Raw genomic sequence first — 23478 nt, forward strand, 5'->3', positions numbered from 1 at the left:
AGTCTGATTCATGATCTGTCCGCCACTGTTTACATTGTTTTCCAACGCAGACAGTCTCCGCGCGACCTCCTGTTGCCAATTTGGCAACTCCGCAGTCACACGGGACTTAATCTGTGTTAATTCGGCATGTAGTGCGGCAGCGCTGGCGTCAATATTTACACTCGCGGCCGCAGTCGCTTGTTCTACAGCTGTTTTTACGTCGCTTTCAATCTTTGCAGATATCTCGCGATCCTTTACTTCTAGCCATTCATTTAATTCTTTTTCTACTTTTTGAGCTTGCACTTCCAAATATGCGTCAATACTTTTCCGTGCATCTATCTCCACATTATCTACGCGGTTGGTTAAAGTCTGGACATTATCTTCAAGCCTAGCCTGCGATATCTGTAATTTTTGCATCTCGCCGGCTAAGCTTTGCACAAGATCGGGTATTTCTTTGCACGCGTCCCGCATCTCGGCAAGTTCGCTTTGGATACTGTCGAGTTTTGCTTCACTGCGCTGCTCTTGCTCAATGAGCTTTTGCGTTAATTTTTTCTCCTGCTCATGCAACATCTGAGCCAGTTTTTCGTCTCTTTGTTTTTCCCTCTGTTCTGACATTCTTTCCTTTTCCCTTTCTTTCAGTTCTCTTTGTTGCTCTTGCTCATGGAGCATCTGAGCCAGTTTCTGATCTCTTTCCCTATCTCTTTCTTCTAACCTGCGCAGAAATTCTGCAAATGGGTCTGCAATCGGTGAGCATACTGGTGCCCCGCTTAATCTAGCACTCGATTGGCCCCCCTGCCCAGGCAGTGGAGTTGTTACTCTATTCCCATTCTGCTGTGGAGCGTCATTCACCGTCCACAGATCCTCGCCCCCCCCTCCGGAAATTATGTTATCCGAGGCGGTGGCTTGGGATTCGTTTACGAATTGCAAATGATCCTCACTTTCCATATTAACAGAATTTTGTTCTTTTGGTACGGATGCTTTAGGTTGTCCTATCTTACCCATACTAAATTCACTTTAAGCCACTGATGAATCTTTAACACTGATACACACACGATCAATTATCCCCTCCAAAAATAAACACATAAATACACAAAACGAATAATTATCCCCTCCAAAAATAAACACATAAATACACAAAACACCGAAGGTATCTCATGTGCACATGGGTTCGATATTCCGCACAGAGCTACACAGGATGCTTGCACAATAGGCCTTACCTTAATTATTTTTCTTTCTCGCAATCCTTTTTCTTTTCTACACTTTTTCCTCTCCAGATCTCCTCAGGGTGTGGTTTTGTTGTTGTACATGTAAAAGAATTCATACAAGCATTAATATTTTACAACAATTAGACACATACATAATTACATTCATTACAATAGAATCATATTAATCGGGCCCCAAAGTTGCGGCGCCAATCTCGCGTCCGTCGGTCGTCGTAATTTAATGTATATATTATTATTGTTATTATTATTTTTTGATTGTTGCCGACTTACGTGGTGGGCCTTCATAAAAATGATGTTTAAGTTGAACAATGTAATAAACTTTTCATATAAATTTCCTCGGCTAGTCAGTTGACGTTAAAGCAAAAGATCTTTAGTTATTAATTACAATTGCGGCCCACACACGCGCGAGAGTATTTTCTTACCTCCGTTAGCCATTGTATTGTAGTCAGAGTCCTGGCTCTGGGTCTCGGCTATGCTACTGAAAATAAGAATCTTAAAGCTAAGTATTTCTGCAACTTCGTGCGGCTGTGGAGAAAAATTAATATTATGCTAATAGCGGGCGAGTTTTCCGCTTCCGCTAATTTTTCATAAGTTAATATCGCCACGTAATGGCGTCGTTGGCTGCATCGGCCGCTGCGATTGTTGAGCTGTAAATTACTTGAATGCAGGTTAATTCAAGGAAGGCGGACATGAAATCGGGATCACCTCTTACAAATTAAAAGTGCACAATAATATTAAATAGTTATATTATATGTTTAAATCATACAAATATGCTTACATTTGTCAGCACACGCAAGATGTCCCTCTAGACACATTCAAGACAAGCGAAGAAGTAAGGTCGACTAAAAAAATTAACAAAAGAGTGTAACTTGTCGTCTCTTTAGATCATTCTGTCATAAATTATTTCTTTGCAATCTAAACCTACACAGAGAAATTATTATTTTACGGCTACATGATAAAAATTTGGCACTGGGGACGCTATATGCATATAAAGGTCATACACTGGTGGAATGATTGCAGTTCATTACATTTGCCACTTTTCGAGTGCACTGACGTAGATCATTGTGGATTAATGCATTTAAACGATTCACATCAAACCCCGAAGGTCCTCCTGATCGTGGAGACAGTAATGTCCAAACGATCCTTCTTAAAACCAGAAAACCATTTTCTTCTCACGTTCTGTCCAGTCGTATTATCCCTGTACAAGGCACAAATGTTTCTGGCTGCCTGCCCTGCTGTCACCCCTCTATTGAACTCAAGCAGAAGAATATGTTCCGATTTCTCCACTTGGCACTCCATTTTGTAGAACCAATAGCTCCACTTACTATCTTCAAATGATACAGTGACAATATGTAAGGCCGGCCGCGGTGGTCTAGCGGTTCTAGGCGCGCAGTCCGGAACCGCGCGACTGCTACGGTCGCAGGTTCGAATCCTGCCTCGGGCATGGATGTGTGTGATGTCCTTAGGTTAGTTAGGTTTAAGTAGTTCTAAGTTCTAGGGGACTGATGACCACAGTAGTTAAGTCCCATAGTGCTCAGAGCCGCAACAATATGTAAACTCAAATAGCAACAATGAGCTACAATTAAGAAATGACTATCGATAACTAGACCGGTAGCAGCCGAAATACCAACACACATAACAAAAACTCTAATAACTTATGCACCAGCCTAATATTTTGGTAGGAATTTTTCCCACTATGGCACGATTGAAGCTTGCACTAAAACCTGTATTTCTTTCTACATCTACATTTACATTGATACTCCGCAAGCCACCCAACGGTGTGTGCAAAGGTCATCCATAGTCTACTCGTCTCTGATATTGATACCATTATTATGCCTTATGAGTCTGACGTGATTGCCTTGATTGCTGCCACCCCATGATACAACCATCATGGGATAGCTTAATGAGACTTAAAGGACTTTTTAACAACTTGATCATGGGTGCTCAATTATGGTTTATTAGTCACGCCAAGGATATTTACGGACAGGCTGTAATTCTACTAGTTAGTAACAGGCAGACCATGGGCATCCGATTATTTTTTATTTCAGTAATTTTTATTTTCACTTGGTTCTGGCTGGCATATGTGAAATCCAGCATCTGTTGTGTTTATTTCTATAATATAGCCTGCCCCGGTTTCCCTGATCACTAGGATGGTTCCAGTTGTTTTACTTTCTTTTATGTTTATGTTACTATTTTCGTGTGCGCTGGTCGTCGTGCTGCACGCCCACACTCGGGTGACGTGGGAGGTGACGTCACAAGAGCAGCGCAACAGTTATAAGGTTGTAATTTCTTGTGCTGAATTAAACTTTCTTCAAATACAACAGCAGAAAGTGACTGAGCAGCCGTTCCTTTATATGGTATACAGTTTGGCGATAGGTTATTAGAATTTGTGTTATTGCCATACATCGTCTGATTTGCCGCAGTAGGACTGTCGTAATAACCACATACTTTGTTGACAGTTAGTGGCATACTTGGAACCATGCCCCTGACTGAAGACAATTCCTATTGTACGGTCGTGATTTGGGAATTTACTTGGTCACACCGTTCTGATGGACCTTTGTTTAAAGTTACTTTTACTTGTTCTAATTCGGATTTTACCGATTTGCCAGCATTGTCTCACTCGAACATAGCGGCTGTGATCATTTCATCTACGACACGCCCTAGTTCTGAATTTAGTTTGTCATTTACCTCTACATCCTTCTGTGAAAGCCATTGTGAAAAATCATCCACATTCTGTTTGCATGGTTCATTTAATTAGTTTTGAGCCTTCACATCTTGTTCTTCTACGTAAGTGTTGACCTTATTTTGTAACTACACAATCAGATCTTTTATTAGTTTTTGATCTTTAGACACGGTCTGTACAGCTTCCAGAAGACCACAATAAGCTTTCTTTAGTTGTGCAACTTAATTTGATAGAGTGTCATACTGTAATGACAATATATTGAAATTAGCAGTCAATTTCTCTCTGTTACCATATTTTTTCGTCAAATCTTTAGACTGTGTTTGTAATTCTTTGGACTGATTTTGAAGTTCTTCATATTGGTTTTGTAATTATTTGGAATGGTTCTCAGATTGCGCTGTTATGTCGTCCCTCATTGTCTTAAAATTTTGGGATACTAGAGCAGTGAGGTCATGTGGATCACCAGCTATGAGTATGTTCCTTTCACTTGAAATATCGCCCTTCGGTACATTTACTATACATAAAACATTATCATCAGATTGATGGATTACACTGCATGAAAGATAACCTAAATGAGTATAATTTTCACAGAATGAATGATCTGTCATAATATCTGCATCAGTTTCAGAGAGCGATCAGGTTCTAAAACTTGTGCATTTTCATCTTCTGTGTTAGCAGACTCGTTCTGTTCAGTGTTAAGCTCTACGTTACTGTCTTCTTGTGCAGTCATTTTAGAAATCTTGTCTATTTTCACCGTAAAATTAATGTAAATTAGAAATATTTTTATAAAATTTTGAATAACTAAGATCTACAGAAGTCCTGGGTATCAATATCCAGTTCAGTATGGCTGGTAAAACAATCTTCAGCAGCACATGCCAGTGTTGATAAAACGTAATGGAGTCAACCCGTCTTGTGACCTACATTCATGTATTCTCATTGACAAGGCCAAAATTTAAAACAGAAGATACTGTTATTGAATGACTTGTACGAAAAGTCCAGTATTATTTATTGTACACACCAGGAAACCTAAAATTACGTGCTGCAGATTGTTCTTACCTCAATACAGTAGTGGTACACTGTCATTCTCAAAATATTTCCTGGACTTGACGAATGAAATTCTCTAGGTTGAACCATCATTTTTCTTCTTTTTTGTTGTTTATTTCTTTCTCCCTTTTTAAATGTTAATTCTCCGTTAGATGTGGCACATGCAACATAGAAAACCAAAGAGTGTTAGGTGATTGTAAGTCTTTTCGCGGTCTCGTCGTTTATAATCACTCTTTCTGTTAAGTAAGTTGTTAATATTGGTTGTAGTGAGTATAAAAGGCAAAAGACAGAAAGGGCTATTCTAATGATGAGATTAACGACGAAAATCTGCGATGCCTATGTTATAGACCTATCTTTAACACAATGATGCGTGACAATGGAAAGACGATTAATCAGTTTTGAGTGTAATAGTTTTGCAATAAAATGGCTCGTAAAGTGGCTTCAGACTTAGTTATCATGCAACTGAATGAAGATAGGTTCGTTTTTAAGAGTGTGACAATCTCAACTGACCCACTGCATCATCATATTAAGACGACCAACAACGAATATTTGCTGAAAAACATTAAAAATTATCAAATGAGGACAAGGAGTAAATTAAATAATGCAAATGAAATAAGTAAATATTCATATTAGTGTAATTCAGCTTATTTGGTTTAAAAGTGTAAGACACCAACTTCTGTTCCATCGTCTCACTAAGACAGCTATGATGGAAGAGAATGCTAAACAGTATTGACATTATCATTTGTCCTAAAAACAAATTCGAAGTGGAAAAAAGTCGTAGGACTTATCTCTGAGATTGGGAAGCTGTAATGTTGATAATAAAACGTGGGTTTACAAGACATGTGACCTTAACATATGACAGTTTAACGGAACTTTGATTTTCCCGCCATTTTAAGCTGTACAATTGCCCCAGAGGCAGTGACCTTGACACTTGTCACAGCAGTGACCTTGAACTGTCGCTTTAAAGGTGAAAGGTCAAAAAACGCATAAATCAGTGAGTCACTACCCTTTTGCCCTATTACTCTCATTAACTGTAAATGTTTAATTTTTTCCCCTTTACGGATTAACTGAGCTGCTTGAATGCCCTAATACCCTTTTATTATTAATTAATCAGATGCTATTATTTACCTTCAATAACATTTAGTTGCAGCAAGTCTTATCCACAGATCAGATAGTAAGAACCACTTACACACAAAGCCTCTGAATTTTTTACTAGTCACAATAAGAATGACTGGTCTCTTAACCGCCAGCAAGTTCGTAAATGAATTGTATAAAGAGAGTTTCACGCCTCTCTTAACCTTCACACATGAAAATGTCTGTTATTACAGTCAGTGACACAGTTTTTCTACCCTGCCGACTGGTTTCGTTCAGTTACAGAATATCATAGTGGCTGCAGACCAGCCACTTTCAGGTGCTGTGGACAATGTCGTTTTGTTGTCATGGTTACTAGGCTGTTGCGATAAAACACGAAATGCTCACTATTTTATGTTTTTGTTACTAGGACTGTGATCAATAATCTCCGACTCGCACAAATTACCTCACTTGTATTTTAATAATTTTGTAACACACCTCAGAGTGCGACATATTCATTTCTTAAGGCAGTACCTGTCGTGCATATGTACTAACCTCTGTAAACTATTCTTTCAAGTACTTTATCGTGGTATATGTCAAAAACATTGACAGAATGATGATGTTTATTAGTGACTCTAGCATTGTCTACGCAAATCTTCAAGTAATCGTGGACAAGCAGTAAGTATATGGAGTAGAAGAGCACTGGCGCGATAACTCCCGCTGTAGCTGTTGTAAGCAGGTACAATCTATCCCCACCACACCACCTTCGAACAGCTTTTTGTTTGTTTTTTGTTTTCCTCTCCCCTCCCCCCTCCTGCCCCCCTTTCAGCCCGCCAGATACGGGTTACGACACGCAATCGTTGTCAGTTTCACGAGTTGATGGCAGTGAATGAATGCGCCGTTTTCTTTCAGCAAGCACACCCTTCAGCAAGGACACAGTACATTGCGGCCTGCTAGAGAGTCATCGCTGTAAACGGCACGATGTCTTTACGTTTCTGTGCTAATGGGGGAAGGTGGCAGGTAAGCAAAGCGACTGGTTTGAAATTTACGACAGTAAGCCGAAAAAATATTCGCGCTAATTCTGGACGATGTTTTATTTATGCATTTATTTTTACTGACAGGATTAGGTTTAGGAGGCACACTCTTACATCTAATGAAAGAGCTTTCTCAAATTCCAATAACGTGATACCAGATTTAGGTTCAAACAAATAAATGCAATGAGACTACAACTGACATAATATAAATGTTTCATTGTTAAGGAAAGAAAATTATTACTGTAATACGGTTCTGGGCAGTGGAGACAACTGTTAGATTAGGCAGAGAAGTATTAACAGTTCTATAGCAATAAATTATGAGTCATACAGCCAAGATTTTTGGAAGAATTTTACTAAATCATTTAGGTGAAAAGATAGAAAAGGAGCTGAATGAAGAACAGCATGGGTTTAGGAAAGGAAGAAGCACGATCGACCTGATATTTTCTATCCGTCAACTGACGGAAAAAAGTTGGGAGTATAACAAAAGAATGATATTGTTTTTCAGAGACATAGAAAACTCATATGACTCAGTTAACAGGGAAAGACTCTGGGAAGAAATGAAGAAGATTGGTATAGAAGATGGATACATTAATGTAATAAAGACAATGTACAGAGGACACAATTGTAGAATTAGAACACCATTGGGGAACTCTGGATAGTCCGAAATAAGACAAGGACTTAAACCAGGAAGTATTCTATCTCCTGTACTTTTTAATGTTGTGATGGAGGGAATGAATAGGGCAGTTAAAGATATAGTAAAAGAAAAAGACAAAAAAGATGATTTTTGCAGATGATATGGTATTATGGAACGATAAAGAGGTAGATGCACAGTTACAACTTGATGTGTGGAAGGAAATAATGAAAAGGTATGGATTAAAAATAAATAAAGATAAGAGTGAAGTAATGGTATTTGAAAGAGACAAAAATGATCAACAGGAATATTACTCTGAACGGAGAACCACTCAAAGTGGTAGACAGTTTCACTTATTTAGGGAGTGAAATATCTAGTGATGGAAGAATAACCAACGAAATGAATAGGCGGTTACAGAAGGGAGGCAATTTCTACCAAACAATAAAACACTTGATTTGGAATAAGGAAGTTTCAGAAAAAGCAAAACTCCTTATGCATAAGAGTTATTACTTCCCTGCTGTCCCCTATGGAGGAGAAACATCGACAATGACAGAAATGGACTGGAGCAGACTGCAAGCAGGGGAAATGAAATTCCTCAGAGCAGTTAACGGAAAAACAAGAATGGACAGAGTAAGGAATGTAAATATTAGAAAGTACCTTAAACAAGAAAGTATGAGAGAAGAACTCGAAAAAAAAGAGACTAATATGGTACGGACATGTGTGGGCAGAGACTCCGCAAAATTATGGAAGAACTAAAGATGGATGGAAAAGACCTAGAGGGCTCCCAAGAACACGGTGGAAAACAGGAGTAAATATCTGTGGAAGGGAGAGGCGTGACCGGGCTGCAAGTGGAGGAAGAAAAGTGGTGGTAGGACCGAGCCAAATGGAGGGAACTCGTCAGCACCCAGACGCGGCAGTAGCTGGGGCGGGATCCGGATATAGATAGATAATTAATAATATGGAAGTAGCCGACACACCAATCTAGCGTCCCTCATGTGTTTCACGAACGGCCCCTAAAAGAAGTATTTGTTGTTCCTGCCTACATGACAGATCAAAAACATTCTTACTCCACAGAGACAGAACTAAAACTTATCTCTTCACAATTTTCACAGGTATTCCGTATAACTGCTATATTATAAGAGAACAATTTATTGGAGGGGTACCTCCCGGTCCGCAGCTCGTGGTCGCGTGGTAGCGTTCTCGCTTCCCGCGCCTGGGTTCGATTCCCGGCGAGGTCAGGGATTTCCTCTGCCTCGTGATGACTGGGTGTTGTGTGATGTCCTTAGGTTAGTTAGGTTTAAGTAGTTCTAAGTTCTAGGGGACTGATGACCATAGATGTTAAGTCCCATAGTGCTCAGAGCCATTTTTTTGGTATCTCCCGGGTATTCATGTCGGTTTTTGAAACTGAAGACTTTATTCCGATCAAGCAACACGTTAGTTGCTAAGTACATGCCAGCTGATCCCACCAAGATACTAGTAATCGGGAGACGCACTCAGGTTTTTCATGTTTGTCACACAATGACCGCTCATCCAAGAGGGCAGATCTCTCGACGTAATAATTTCCATTATAATTTCCCAGTAATATGGAATGTGCTGTTCATTTTCTCGTTGGAGAAAAGGTAGGTGTTATTACTTATTTCATACGCAAAGGATTTAAATCTTCATTTAATTACAACATTATAAAAGTTTATCTTCCTGCCACAGTCTATTCAACTTTCCATCTGTTTTTGATCACCGTTGTTGCTTGAATCCAAAAAGCTCTGTGTTATTACTTATTTTATACGCAAAGGATTTAAATCTCCATTTAATTACAACATTAAAAATATTCTATCTTCCTGACACAGTTTATTTAACTACCATTTTGTTTTTGATCACAGTTGTTGCCTGAGTGTGTTTGATAGAAATGGGATGGAAAATTAGTGTACACAACGAACATAGACAATCAGCCGAGGGTCACAAAAATTGCTGCTCATTTTCCAGAGGAAAATGTCTCATTAATGCAGCCGTATCACAGGAAACGAGTCAGTGACAGGAAGGGACGTAGGCAGTTTAATATGTGACCTTTCGCTTTCCCGGTACATCAGCTATTTTTTGTTAATCTCGGGTGAATACCCGGGTCCAGTCGTTTACGTAACCTACAGGTACCGCCTCAAGATAACGGCAAGATAAGCTGTCAAAATATCGTATTACGTTTACGACGGTACCTTCATGGGCAAACGAGAGCAATACAAAGATAGGTTCGCGTTTAACGCCTCGTGCCGTAGTTACATCATTAATGACGGAGCACCTGCTTCTACGGGGCCTCAGAGAGAAACGAGCATTGAGTCGCCTGTTTTACGAGAACATCAATCTCTTTTCTAACGTTTGCATTTCTCCCCCTTGTTCAAATGTCTCTTATAAAGCTACATTACTGGCCATTAAAATTGCTACACCACGAAGATGACGTGCTACAGACGCGAAATTTAACCGACAGGAAGAACATGCTGTGATATGCAAATGATTAGCTTTTCAGAGCATTCACACAAGGCTGGCGCCGGTGGCGACATCTACAACGTGCTGGCATGAGGAAAGTTTCCAACCGATTACTCATACACAAACAGCAGTTGACCGGCGTTGCCTGTTGAAACGTTGTTGTGATGCCTCGTGTAAGGAGGAGAAATGCGCACCATCACGTTTCCGACATTCTCCAGATCTCTCACCAATTGAAAAAGTCTAATCAATGGTGGCCGAGCAACTGGCTCGTCACAATACGCCAGTCACTACTCTTGATGAACTGTGGTATCGCGTTGGAGTTGCATGGGCAGCTGTACCTGTACACGCGATCCAAGCTTTGTTTGACTCGATGCCGAGGCGTATTAAGGCCGTTATTACGGCCAGAGGTGGTTGTTCTGGGTACTGATTTCTCGGGATCTATGCACCCAAATTATGTGAAAACGTAATCACATGTCAGTTCTAGTATAATATATTTGTCCAATGAATACCCGTTTATCATCTGCATTTCTTCTTGGTGTAGCAATTTTAATGGCCATTAGTGTATTTCACAGGAAGTAAATTTCAATTATGGTCGTTAGGTTAATCCCTGTCAAAAACAATCATAAACAGAGAAACAAAACGTTAAAAATTCAACGACCTACTGACACGTTGTAATAACTTTAACATCCTTTATTGTTGGCGACACTGTTGATGTAATCCACTGGTCTTCAAACAATAGCTCGCGGGCCGCATGCGGCCCGAATCAAGTATATGTACTGCCCCTGGTTCTCAGCCGTGTTTTACCCATTGTGTGATTGTTACCCAGAATCTAGTATCTTTTTACAAAGATCTAAATAGCATACAAGTTGTCTTTTCCGAATTTTTGTACGACACAAGAGAACTCTTGACGTTACACGATTGCACTTACTGATAGGACCTGAGTTCTAACCGCCACCACGAAATCTCATTAACTTTACCGATATACCTAGCAAGAAGCGCACGAGGGAAACTCCAAGAGCATGTGAGGGTCGTTCGTGTCAGTCGCGCTTCGGTGCTATTGATCGTTAGACGCGTTAAGTGTGTATGTAGTCGTTCGTGTTGTGATTACTTCTATCAGAATAAATAATGCCTGGTGTACCATCAGAAATACCCTGGTGTCCAAAATTTAAGCAAAAAACCTCTATTTTCCCGTCCTGTGTCTAATTCACGATATGATCATACTAACTGTCAACCACATGTCCGTACCATCGTGTTCAGCACGGAAGATGGCCTTCCGGTCAACGAACAACCATCCCAACGATGACGTCAGAGCGCCTTTGAAACGAGGTATTGTTTCTCGGATAGTCCCACATCCTCAACCGCTGTGTACACAGTCACCAATGGTACAGTATGCCACAGGGAGAGTGCCTACTAGATTCTCTGCTGTGGAGGGCCGTAGAAAGAAAGATGGCTTATCGTGAATCGTTCTGTTGTTTCTCAGTTGAGGCGACAGTTTATAGAGACCGAAACTGTGTCCCGAAGAGCAGCGCAGGGCCGACCATGTGTGACATCAGAAAGAGATGACCGTTATTTGGCTGTAACGGCACGATAGTACAGTCTTAGCACTGCACAGCAACTGGCTCGTGGGGTCGCAGCATGCACTGGACGTGTTGTATCAAAGCAAACGGTGTGCAGAAGGCTTCGGCAGAGTGGCCTTTATTGTCGGAGACGTGCTGTATTTCTACCTCTGACGCCTCCTCACTGAAGGGAACGTCTAGAGTGGAGTCATCAACATGCCACCTAAACGATCGAAAAGTGGGCTAATGTCGTTTTCACAAATGGGTTCCATCTGGAGAGTGATTCTCGATGGACTCGCATCTGGAGGGAATGCTGAACACGATTTCTAGACCCATGCATTGTGAAAACAGACCGATACTGAGGAGAATCCCTAATGCGTGGGCACATATTATGTTGACCACTCGAATCCCTCTTTATGAAATGGTACGGGTGAATTGGTGAAGTTTAACTGCTGTCAGGTATCGTGACGGGATCGTGGGACCTCATCTGCAGTTGTTGTGAGGTGCTGTGGGCCCAGACCTCGCATTAATGCACGATAATGCTCGACTCATAGACCACGGGCGGTTGATGTTTTCTTGGAAACGGAAGATACTGCACGCATGGCGTGACCTGCTCGTTCTCCCGACTTGAATCCCATAGAGCATGTTTGGGATGCACTAGGAACAAGGCGTGCATCATGTCAGCATCCAGCAACCGCTTTCCAAGACTGTGAGCAGCTCTGGACGAAGAATGGGCTTTATTGCCTCAACATGAGACTGATGACATCATTCACAGCATGCCACGTCGTTGTGAGGCCTGTATTGCTACCAAAGGTGGTCACATCCCATGCTGAGCATATTGACGAGTTCTCAGAATGTGTGTGCAAATCCGTTACGTTGGAAGAAACGAAGAACATTTTTGTCTACTGTTATGCATGTTGCAGTTATTTAGATATTATTTACATCGTTTCTACTGAGACCGCCAGAAAAATGTATACCCTCTTTGTCAGGCCTTATCGAGATATCAATATTGTCGTTCGAGTTGAGTAATGAGTGTTTTGTAGTATGGTCTTTGATTCAACAGATGTTAGTACTTTCACCTCAGTATTGAGAAAACAAGATGGCTGGAGCACGCTTGACATTCGAGCAACGAAAATGTTTTGTGAAGTGGTTTTCAAGTTTGATAATGCATCGAAGTGCAACGTCAGTGGAGGCGGGAGTTTGAAACAGAACCGCCAACCCGCCTAGCAAATAAACGCATCGTTGACAAGTTTGAATTGCATGGAACGATTTGTGATATTCACAAAGGAAGGACAAGAAGTCAGTGTACAGCTACAAGTCCTGCTTCGACGGCTCTTGTGTTGGAAACATTTTTTAATTCTCCACAGAAGTCTGCTACACAATGTGTACATGAAGTGGGGGTTAGCAGTACAAGTGTAAGAAGAATTCTGAAAGCTGCTAACTGGAAAGTTTGCATTCCACGATTACTGCACGCGATTAATGATGGCGATACCGATCGCTGAATGCAATTTTGCGAATGGTATCAGCAAATGGGAACTGATGACTAACAGTTTGTGGCAAAGCTAGAATGGAGTGACAAGGCTCAATTTAAACTTAATGGAACCGTGAATCGTCATAACAGGGTGTGCTGGCACCGGGAAATCCGCATGTTTATGTGGATAAAGCGTTCAATCTACCAGCGGTTCATGTGTGGTGTGCACTGTCATCTACGGGCTTAGTAGGTTCCTTTATCTTTGATGCTACTGTCACTGGAAAAGTGTACCTCGAGATGTTACGCACATCAATTTTGCCAGGTATACGTGCGCTTTATGGAGCTGACGAAAAGATCTTCTACCAACAGGACGGGGCGCCACCACACTACCACCTAGCCGCTCGAACTTTCCCGGAAGACAGTTTTCCAGGGCATTGGATTGGACGAAGAGGGCTCATTGAGTTCTCTCCACGGTCGCCAGATCTAACACCTATGGACTTTTTCTTGTGGGGAACTGTGAAAGATAACGTCTATCGACGTAAGCCACGCAAGCTGGAGGAACTTCGTCAGAATGTTACAGCGACATGTGCAGCGATCTCCACTGTTAACAATGACTGACGTAGTTGCGGCTACCGGTTATCGTTCTTTTATGTGTCCAGCCACCAACGGTGAACATTTTGAACATTTAAAGCAAACATGTGCTTAACTGAAGGTTGTGCAACTTGTGTAATCAATTATTAAATGTAAAATAAACACATAAGTAATAGTTTTCGTTCCTTAAAGTGTATACACACTTTTCTGGCGGACTCTGTACTTGACTGTCAAATGTTTATACTCTTTTGTGGCAAAATAAAAGCAACCTTGCAAAATTTCAGTTTGTTCCTTTAATTTTGGACACCAGTGTAGTTATTAAGAGGAAAATAAATGAGGAGCATAGAAGTTTCCAAGAAAAATGGGAAGAACATAACCGAACACAAAGAAGAAACTGCTGTTTGTTTAGTAGGCTGAAGAACGATTGAATGTAAAGGTACATTTTATTTCGTCACATATTTCATTTACAGTAGCTATTACCTTAGATTTAAATGCAAGAAAAAAATTTATCATCTAAAATCAACAAAACGTTATGCCAGTAACGGTTAAGCAAAACGGTGATGTCACGAAAACATCAGACGACGTAAGTAACCTTCTTTCAGAAAAATATGAAATCTTTCACGAATGCTAATTAGTGAATCAATGTGCGTTAATCGTTTTTCAAACTTTTTTCAACGTTTCTTAATCAGTAAGCCTAAACAAATATTGGCTGAAATAATCTTACGCTTTTGGAATCCAATTGTCGCTGCCGCATAGAAGGCATTTCAAAATATATGTTTGACGAATTAATTAATAAAGTAAAACTATGTAAATATTTTAGTCTTGCATGTCATTTCACTACAGATACATCTTCGACGGCTCAATTTTCATTATTTATGCGTTACTGCAGGTATGTTGTGGTAGTAGACGAAAACGCCTTGGCGTTATAATCACAAGAGGTCACACAAAAGTTTGTGATTTTTATGGATGCAACTGACAATTTTGTGGGAAAAAATTGCTTACCAAGGAACAATTTAACATGAGTGTATGCTAAAGCCTTTCAGTAGATGACGGGGCAAACAATTGTTTGATAGCATTGATTAAGAGGGAATGGAAACTCAGATCGGTACTCAACATTCTATGTCGATAGAGTATGAACCAAAACTTTGATTTAGTGCGTACTATGTGTTGTCTCCAGCAGAACGAGCGTAAACGTTAATTAAAAGTAACACCAGAACTACGGAGCACAGGAACAGCATATCTGTCATTAATATGTGTAACTTCGAGTGGGTGGAGCCCCTCCACGCCCACACCGCCATGATGGCCAACACTAAACGTCTACTACCATATCTGCAGAAGGGTTAGTTTTCAACTGGAATGAGGTCTCGCAGGATGTGGGTACTGCGATGTTTGCGTACGTCTGGGTAGAGTTAACCATTAATACGCGCTCATCTGGAGATAGATTGGGTCGAAAGTTGAACGAAGGTTAGCGGTTTGAAGGGCAGAGGGAAAAAGTGCCAAGGCAAGAGTCAAGGGAAAAAAAAACCTGCGATCGTTGGGTCGGGTTGTAAGAGCAGTACCGGTTTTCTTGCTACCTGCGACAGGTCATGCAAGGGTAGGTTTTGTTAGTAGTGGGTATCATGCAGGTCGATATATCTTTGACGTTGTGCGGTGCTATTACTCAGCGGGTGCCGCTGGATGTCAGTCTTGATTTCTCCGTCAGCGTCAGCATTTACCTGCAACAGTTAGGTTCATCGACGTTTTGTGTCCGATAGATCATACATCAGATTCACAGTGTAGGGTAATGTTGGCGATTATTTTGTGCCTCAGTGTGCGAGCTTGTCGGTTTCTCTGCTGTAGCCTGTTGGTCAGCTGGCATATCCAATCAACGTTGCTTTTTTACAGGGGTTGCCGGCATTTGTCGCTTGTGGGTGTATGTTAGCTTGCCATAGGTGCTTATGCCCTAGCTAGTAGTGTCTATGACCGCTTATGGTTCCACCTATGGTTGCGATCATAGTTTCCCAGAGTAAGGATGAAAGGACTTTAAGGGTGTCTCGATTCCTGTATAGTCGTGTGGCTTATTTTTAGAATACTTTCTTGAGGGTTAAGGCGGTATTCATTGTGAAGATCCACGGTGCGTGTGTAGCGTGGAGCGTTGCTAATGATCCATAGCACATTGTTATGTTTTATCTGCAGGCGGCGCAGGCGTGTAGGAGCTGCGTATCCCCAGACGGGAGCTGCGCACGTCATCAGATGTCTAATCAGTGTCATGGACCTCGACACCCTCCTATTCAGTGTACTTTCCATATTGAGCGTTGGGTAAAGTTGTTCAAGCCTCGCCTGCATTCTGTTGGCAACGAATTCGATGTGGTCCCCCCATGTAAGTTTTCCGGTCCAGCCAGACATCGAGATATCTGACTTTCTCTTGGAAACGTATTGGGCATATATGTAGTGTTACCTGTCTAGAGTGTCGATGTTTGCGCAGTAGTTTCGGTCTTCGTGTGAACAGAACTGCTTCGCACTTGTCGATGTTTACTTTAATACGCCATTGTTCCAACCAAAACTTAGCAGTTCTGAGTGCTGTCTGTATTCGTGAATTTATGTTTGACGATTTCCAATCTTGCGCAAAGGTGGATGTGTCATCCGCCTAGATGATTAACGTCGTATTTTGTATTGCTGGGAAGTCGTTAATGTACAGGTTGAACAAGGTGTGCCCTAGGATACTTCCTCCTGCCAGAGGTTCGAGTCCTCCCTCGGGCACGGGTGTGTGTGTTGTTCGTAGCGAAAGTTAGTTTAAGTTAGTTCAAGTAGTGTGTAAGTCTAGGGACCGATGACCTAACCAGTTTGGTCCCTTAGGAATTCACACACATTTGAACATTTTTTTTAGGATGCTTCCCTGGGGTAATCCAGCTTGGATACCGTGTTGTGTCAATTGTTCAATTGGAACAAAGTTGATACTGAGCCACTCTGTCGGCATGTAGACTTGGCAACAGCGCATGACGTCATCAAAGATGGCGGCCAGGACGTAATTCAAGACGGCGGATTTAGGTGGGAAGTATGAATTATGGCGGGAGAAGGTCAATTGGGCTACATCCACTAACCCAGCCCCCTCCCCTCCCCCAGAAAAATGGCGGGATGTTCAAATTCCAACAGGATAATGAATCACACAACGGTTATCTCTACTAAGCTAAGAAAATCGTGGGAAGATAGGCCACTTGATCTACTTCCACTAACCTGTGACCCGACTGCCACTTCCTCCTATGAACTGGCGCCAAGTTTGAATTTCGGCAGTAAACAAAAGTCACTTGAGGTTTCGCTACCAACCTAAGAAAATCGTGGGAAGATAGGTCACGTAGACTAACTTCAGTCACCTGACCGCCACCTCTTCCTAGGAACTGGCGCCAAGTTTTAATTTTGGCAGTAACGAAAGATCACTTGGAGTTTCGCTACCAACCTAAGAAAACTGCTGCATAGAAAGGACTCTTGGACTAACCTCAGTCACCCGACCGCCACCTCTTCCTATCGATTCGTGGGAAATGGAATCAGTCTTCATTGGGCTGCTGGAGAGAGGAATGAGTGTACTTTATTTATTTTGGAACAATTTATTTAGGGATGGAGAATATTTATCACAGTGATACAGAACACACACTCTGACATGCCACACAGCATACATACCTGGAAACTACTCCTAAATAACTCATCTATAATGTTCTACACACACACACACACACACACACACACACACACACACACACACACACACACACGCCTGCTAATTGTAAACTGTCAAAATAACGCATTGCACAGCCTACAGACCTGTAAACCACTCGTAAATAATGCAATACATTTACATTCAGAGACCCAAACAGCTCTTAAATTGTCAAAATAATAATCCATCTAAAACACTCTGCAAACATGCTTGCTAATCGTCAACTATCGAAATCATGCACCAGTCTTTATTTAAACAATTAGAGACAGCACCACCATCCAGTGTGTTCGCCAGGAGGTCTGGACTCCCACTGACTTAGTACACACTACCACCAGCAGAGGGCACTGTCGTCCGTGACGTCATCTGATGATGCGACTATAGTTATTCAAGATCGTGACATACATTGTGTTCACCACAAGGCCTAGAACATATTCACACCACCAGAGAGCGCTACCGTGGACTTGGAATGAATTTTCACGAATACCACGCCCACCTGGACTTGGAAGGAAATAGTTAATGTCTCCACCACGATCCTCAACCGACCGCCACGTCCCCTTACCAACCCATGTTGTCATACTAACGTACACTAATGTGTACTAAAGTGTATTAACGTGCACTAACGTGTACTAACGTTCACTAACATGAACTAAAGTGTACCAATGTGCACTAATGTGTACTAACGTGCACCAACATGCACCAACATGTACTAACATGTACTAGTGTGCATAGTGCATGACGTCATCCAAGATGGTGGGGGGAAATGGCGGGACAACGACTCTGCCTATGATGGACATAAGCTTTTATTTTGCAAGCAATGTCTCCACCACGAGATCTAGACTCCAACTGACCCAGTACACGTTACTGCCACCAGAGGGCGCTGCCATCCCTCCTGTGACCTAATCCCAGATGGTGGTCTGGAGGGGGAAATGGCGCGAAAACGACTCAGCCTGCGCTGGGCTGCTGGGAAGAGTAAGAAAGGAGTGTATTCTATTTAGTTTCGAACATTTTATTTAGGGATGGAGTATATTTATCACACTGGTACAAAACACATGCTGGGGTCACGCCACACAACCCACAGACCTGTAAACTACTCCTATATAATGCTCTGTAGACACACATACAACTCCTAATTTTCCAAAATAATTTCAGTACGGGCCTGCAAACTGCTCCTAAATAATGCAGCACAGTGATGTGTAGACACGCTCAGTACTCGTAAACTGTCTAAATAGCACATGGCACAGCCTACAGGCCCACTCACAAAATAATGCAGTCAATGCACGCAAGCACCACCACCCCACACCCTGTCCACTGGACTGCAAAGTAATGTGGTTGTCAGCTGTCAAACCATACACAGATGACTACACGCATGAGGCGGGGACATCCCTTTCATACTTGATTTCTGATAAATTCCTGTCCAAATATGTGTTCACCTAGACATAGGTGCTGACGTGATCTGGCAGGAGCACAGCCACAAGCCGCCGCTGAGCGCAGGTGAAAGTTGCATCTATTGTCAGGTATACAGTCACTGTTATACTGACGTCACATAACACCAAGGCGCAGCTCCCATATGCGAGGCACCTCCGGACAGCACTTGTCTTTACCGTTGATGACAGTGTAGCTACAAACCTTCACAAACCCATTTAAGAATGTTCTCAATCTTATTCTCATGTCTACATCTACATCTACATTTATACTCCGCAAGCCACCCAACGGTGTGTGGCGGAGGGAACTTTACGTGCCACTGTCATTACCTTCCTTTCCTGTTCCAGTCGCGTATGGTTCACGGGAAGAACGACTGTCTGAAAGCCTCCGTGCGCGCTCTAATCTCTCTAATTTTACATTCGTGATCTCCTCGGGAGGTATATGTAGGGGGAAGCAATATATTTGATACCTCATCCAGAAACGCACCCTCTCGAAACCTGGCGAGCAAGCTACACCGCGATGCACAGCGCCTCTCTTGCAGAGTCTGCCACTTGAGTTTATTAAACATCTCCGTAACGCTATCACGGTTACCAAATAACCCTGTGACGAAACGCGCCGCTCTTCTTTGGATCTTCTCTATCTCCTCCGTCAACACGATCTGGTACGGATCCCACACTGATGAGCAATACTCAAGTATAGCTCGAACGAGTGTTTAGTAAGCCACCTCCTTTGTTGATGGATAGCCGGCCGGTGTGGCCGTGCGGTTCTAGGCGCTTCAGTTTGGAACCGCATGACCGCTATGGTCGCAGGTTCGAATCCTGCCTCGGGCATGGATGTGTGTGATGTCCTTAGGTTAGTTAGGTTTAAGTAGTTCTAAGTTCTAGGGGAATGATGACCACAGATGTTAAGTCCCATAGTGCTCAGAGCCATTTGAACCATTTTTTTTGTTGATGGACTACATTTTCTAAGCACTCTCCCAATGAATCTCAACCTGGTACCCGCCTTACCAACAATTAATTTTATATGATCATTCCACTTCAAATCGTTCCGCACGCATACTCCCAGATATTTTACAGAAGTAACTGCTACCAGTGTTTGTTCCGCTATCATATAATCATACAATAAAGGATCCTTCTTTCTATGTATTCACAATACATTACATTTGTCTATGTTAAGGGACAGTTGCCACTCCCTGCACCAAGTGCCTATCTGCTGCAGATCTTCCTGCATTTCGCTACAATTTTCTAATGCTGCAACTTCTCTGTATACTACAGCATCATCCGCGAAAAGCCGCATGGAACTTCCGACACTATCTACTAGGTCATTTATTATTATTATTATTATTATTAGCGAATGTCCCCATGGGAGAACGATAAGCAGGTGATTAACATTTCTTAATGTTCTTCTTATTTCTCCAGTATTTCTTCATTGCCTCCCCAAAGGCCTTCTTCCTTTCTTCGGTCCACTTTGGTCGGAAAGGTTTAGATTCCGTCTCTGGAGTAAACTTCCACTTGTCGATTTTTCTTCTGAATGTATCCCGGTCTGATGTGTTTGTTATGTCAATTTTTGCCTTTTTCAAATCCTTCTTAACTTCAGTTACCCAGGGTATTGTTGCCTTAAGTGATGTCATATAGTCCAATAGACGTTTAGTTAACCTGTTTCCAGGTAATCTGTCTATATGTCCATAAAACTTCATCCGCCTCTTCCTGATATCTGCCTCGATGTTTGATATTTTTTCGGTTGTCTCGGTAGTCTGCAGCCTGTATCCATCTTGTGTGTATCGTGGTCCTAGGATTTTTCTAATAATTTTTCTCTCTACTTTCTTAATTTCGTGTAAATCTAATTTTCTATTCAGGGAGAGTGTTTCACTTGCATATGTGACTGTTGGTTTGATGACTGTGTTGTAGTGTCTGATTTTAGTGCCTTTTGATAGACATTTCTTGTTATATATATTTTGAATAAGTCCGAATACTTTCTTGATTTTCTGTAATCGGTTTTTTTGTGCTATTTTCTCAAGTCCTGTTGGTTCAATAACTTCACCGAGATACTTAAAGTGCTTGACTCTAGTTATTTCACCATACTTTGTTTTTAGTTTCGAAATATCTAATTTTGAGCAGATGAATTCTGTCTTCTCAAAGGAGATTTGCAGGCCAACCTTCTCAGCACATTCTTTAAGTGTCTCAATTTGTTTTACTGCTGTTTCTTCACTGTCAGTTATAATTGCCAAGTCATCTGCAAACGCTAAATAAGGGATGTTCAATTTTCCTTTACCTCTTCCTAGTTCAATTGGCTTCCAAAAGCTTTGTTTCCTTAGTGTTACTTCCCACTCTTTCATAACTTTGTCCAAAACTATATTGAATAATAGTGGTGAGATCCCATCTCCTTGTCTTACTCCTGTTTTAATTGAGAATGGTTCCGAAATTTCCCCTCTGAATTTAATTTTTGATTTGGTTTCTGTTAGTGTTTGTTCAATTAGTTTTCGGGTTTTAGTGTCTAGGCCTCGTTCTTCGAGAATGTGACATAGAGACTGTCTGTCTATGGAATCGTATGCCTTTTTGAAATCAACGAATGTGCAGATTATTGGTTTTGACCTGATTGCTTTAATCTTTAAAATAGTTTTAAGGTTGAATATCTGTTCCGGGCATGATCTATTAGGACGAAAGCCTGCTTGGTAGTCTGAAATTGTATGTTCTAGTTGTTCTTGTGCCCTCTTTAGGAGACATGCAGATAGAATTTTGTAGGTAACTGGTAAAAGTGAAATGCCTCTGTAGTTGTTTACGTCTGATCTCTCTCCCTTTTTGTGCAATGGGTGAATTAGTGCACACTTCCACTCCTCTGGGATATTTTCTGTCTGCCAAATTTCTTTGATGATGCTAGTGATCTCTTTTAACGAATTTGGACCAAGGTTTTTCAGTAGTTCAGCTACAATTCCATCTTCTCCCGATGATTTATTATTTTTGAGTTTTCTAATGTGACTATAAATTTCTTCTTGAGATGGTGGTAGTGAAGTCTCATTCGTGTGTTCTGGTTGTAATCTGGGGAATCTTGTACTTGGTTGTGGGCAATTTAGGAGTTGTGAGAAATATTTAGCTAGTTCTTGGCAATTTTCTTTGTTAGTTAGTGCCAATTTTCCATTCTGTTTCCGGAAGCAGAGATTTTGTGGAGTGTATCCTTTGATTTGATTTGCGAATATTTTATAAAAATCTTGAGTGTTGTGGTTCTTAAAGTTTTCTTCAATTGTGTTTAGCTGTTCATTAAGGTATTTTCTTTTAGTTTGTCTAAGTATTTTAGCTGTTTGTTTTCTCACTTTGAAAAATGTTTGTTGTGTGGTTTCTGATTTGTCACAATTGTAATTTAAAAAGGCTTGTTGTCTCTCTTCTAATGCCTTATCACAATTCGAATTCCACCATGGATGCTTGGATATTTTCTTTAACGGAATCAAATCTCTTGCTTTCTGTATAATTTTCGTTCGGAAATCTTTCCAGTTGTTTGTTGGTTGTTTATCCCATGCTTCTGTAATTTCTGATTCCTTGATATTTTTCAAGTCAAATTTGGGAATTAGTGGTGATTTCCTTTGGCGTTTCCTTTTTGGAGTGAATTTAATTTTAACTCTGGTAAGGTAGTGGTCAGAATCTATATTTGCCCCTCTGCGGACTTGAACGTCGTGTATTTCTTTCTGGAAGTCATAGGAGATCGCAACATGGTCTATTTGAAATTCACCAAGCTGAAGGTTTGGTGATCTCCATGTTTTTTGTTTCTTGGGGTCTTTTCGAAGTGATGTTGTCACGATTTTTAGGTTGTTTTGCTGACATAACTCGATGAGTCTCATGCCGTTCTTGTTTGTGAATTTGTGTGCAGGGTAATTACCGACTGTTTTTTTATATTTCCTCTCTTTGCCAATTTGCGCGTTGAAATCCCCTAGAAGAATTTTTACATCCTCCTTTGGAATTTTGGACATTTCAGTTTCGAGTTTTTCCCAAAATTTTTCTGTCTTCTCCGGTTCTTTTTTGTTGGCAATGTTGGTAGGTGCATGAACATTAATAAATGTATATATTTTGTTGGTGTGCTTGATTCGCATGGTCATTAGTCTGTTACTGATTTGATTCATGTCTATAACAGAGTCAAGGGTGTCCTTATTTACAATAAAAGCCATGCCAAATATTGCAGCTCCTTTGCCAATTTTCTTGCCTGTTTTACTTTTAAAGATACGGTAATTGTTGTAGTCTATTGTTTCTGAATCAGTGAATCTGGTCTCTTGGAGAGCAAGGATTTGAATTTTCTGTTTGTTGAGTTCTGTTGTAAGATTATGAAGTTTGCCTGTCTGAATTAGTGTCTGAATGTTAAAAGTGCCAATAAATGTATGGGACTTTCGTGGACGTTTACTAGAGAACTCCGACTTTCTCTGTCGTACGAGCCCAAGCTCCCCAGAATCCGATAGCTTGGTTGTCGCCACAGGGCGAGTGGATTGGCCACCTGGGGTAATATTAATTTTACTTGTACGAATCATACTGCTTGTAATTAAGTTCCAGCTAATGCTGGGTAGTTAGAACCAGGGATTGTTAGTTCCTGGAGCTTGGTGTTCAGCCGCACCTCACATGGTGAACAGACGCTGGCCA

General features: G+C 41.3%; 2 protein-coding genes across 5 annotated transcripts in view; both read left to right on the plus strand.

The window, feature by feature from the left end:
- The window catches only part of LOC126416328 (UDP-glucosyltransferase 2-like), a 348774-nt gene that overhangs the window by 251124 nt on the left and 74172 nt on the right, over positions 1 to 23478 (plus strand). Inside the window, exon 1 of one of the 4 annotated variants that reach the window (XM_050083997.1) lies at positions 6876 to 7017. The exons of the other annotated variants lie outside the window; for them this stretch is intronic. Within the exon in view, the coding sequence (XP_049939954.1) occupies positions 6979 to 7017 (39 nt within the window). The 5' untranslated portion in view covers positions 6876 to 6978. Of the gene's footprint in view, positions 1 to 6875; positions 7018 to 23478 lie in introns of those variants that run through there. 4 annotated transcript variants of the gene reach the window in all.
- The window catches only part of LOC126416372 (UDP-glucuronosyltransferase 2C1-like), a 279400-nt gene that overhangs the window by 181677 nt on the left and 74245 nt on the right, over positions 1 to 23478 (plus strand). The gene's annotated exons all lie outside the window — the stretch shown is intronic.

The sequence above is a fragment of the Schistocerca serialis genome, chromosome 1 (genome assembly GCF_023864345.2).
Source record: "Schistocerca serialis cubense isolate TAMUIC-IGC-003099 chromosome 1, iqSchSeri2.2, whole genome shotgun sequence".
Taxonomy (NCBI): domain Eukaryota; kingdom Metazoa; phylum Arthropoda; class Insecta; order Orthoptera; family Acrididae; genus Schistocerca; species Schistocerca serialis.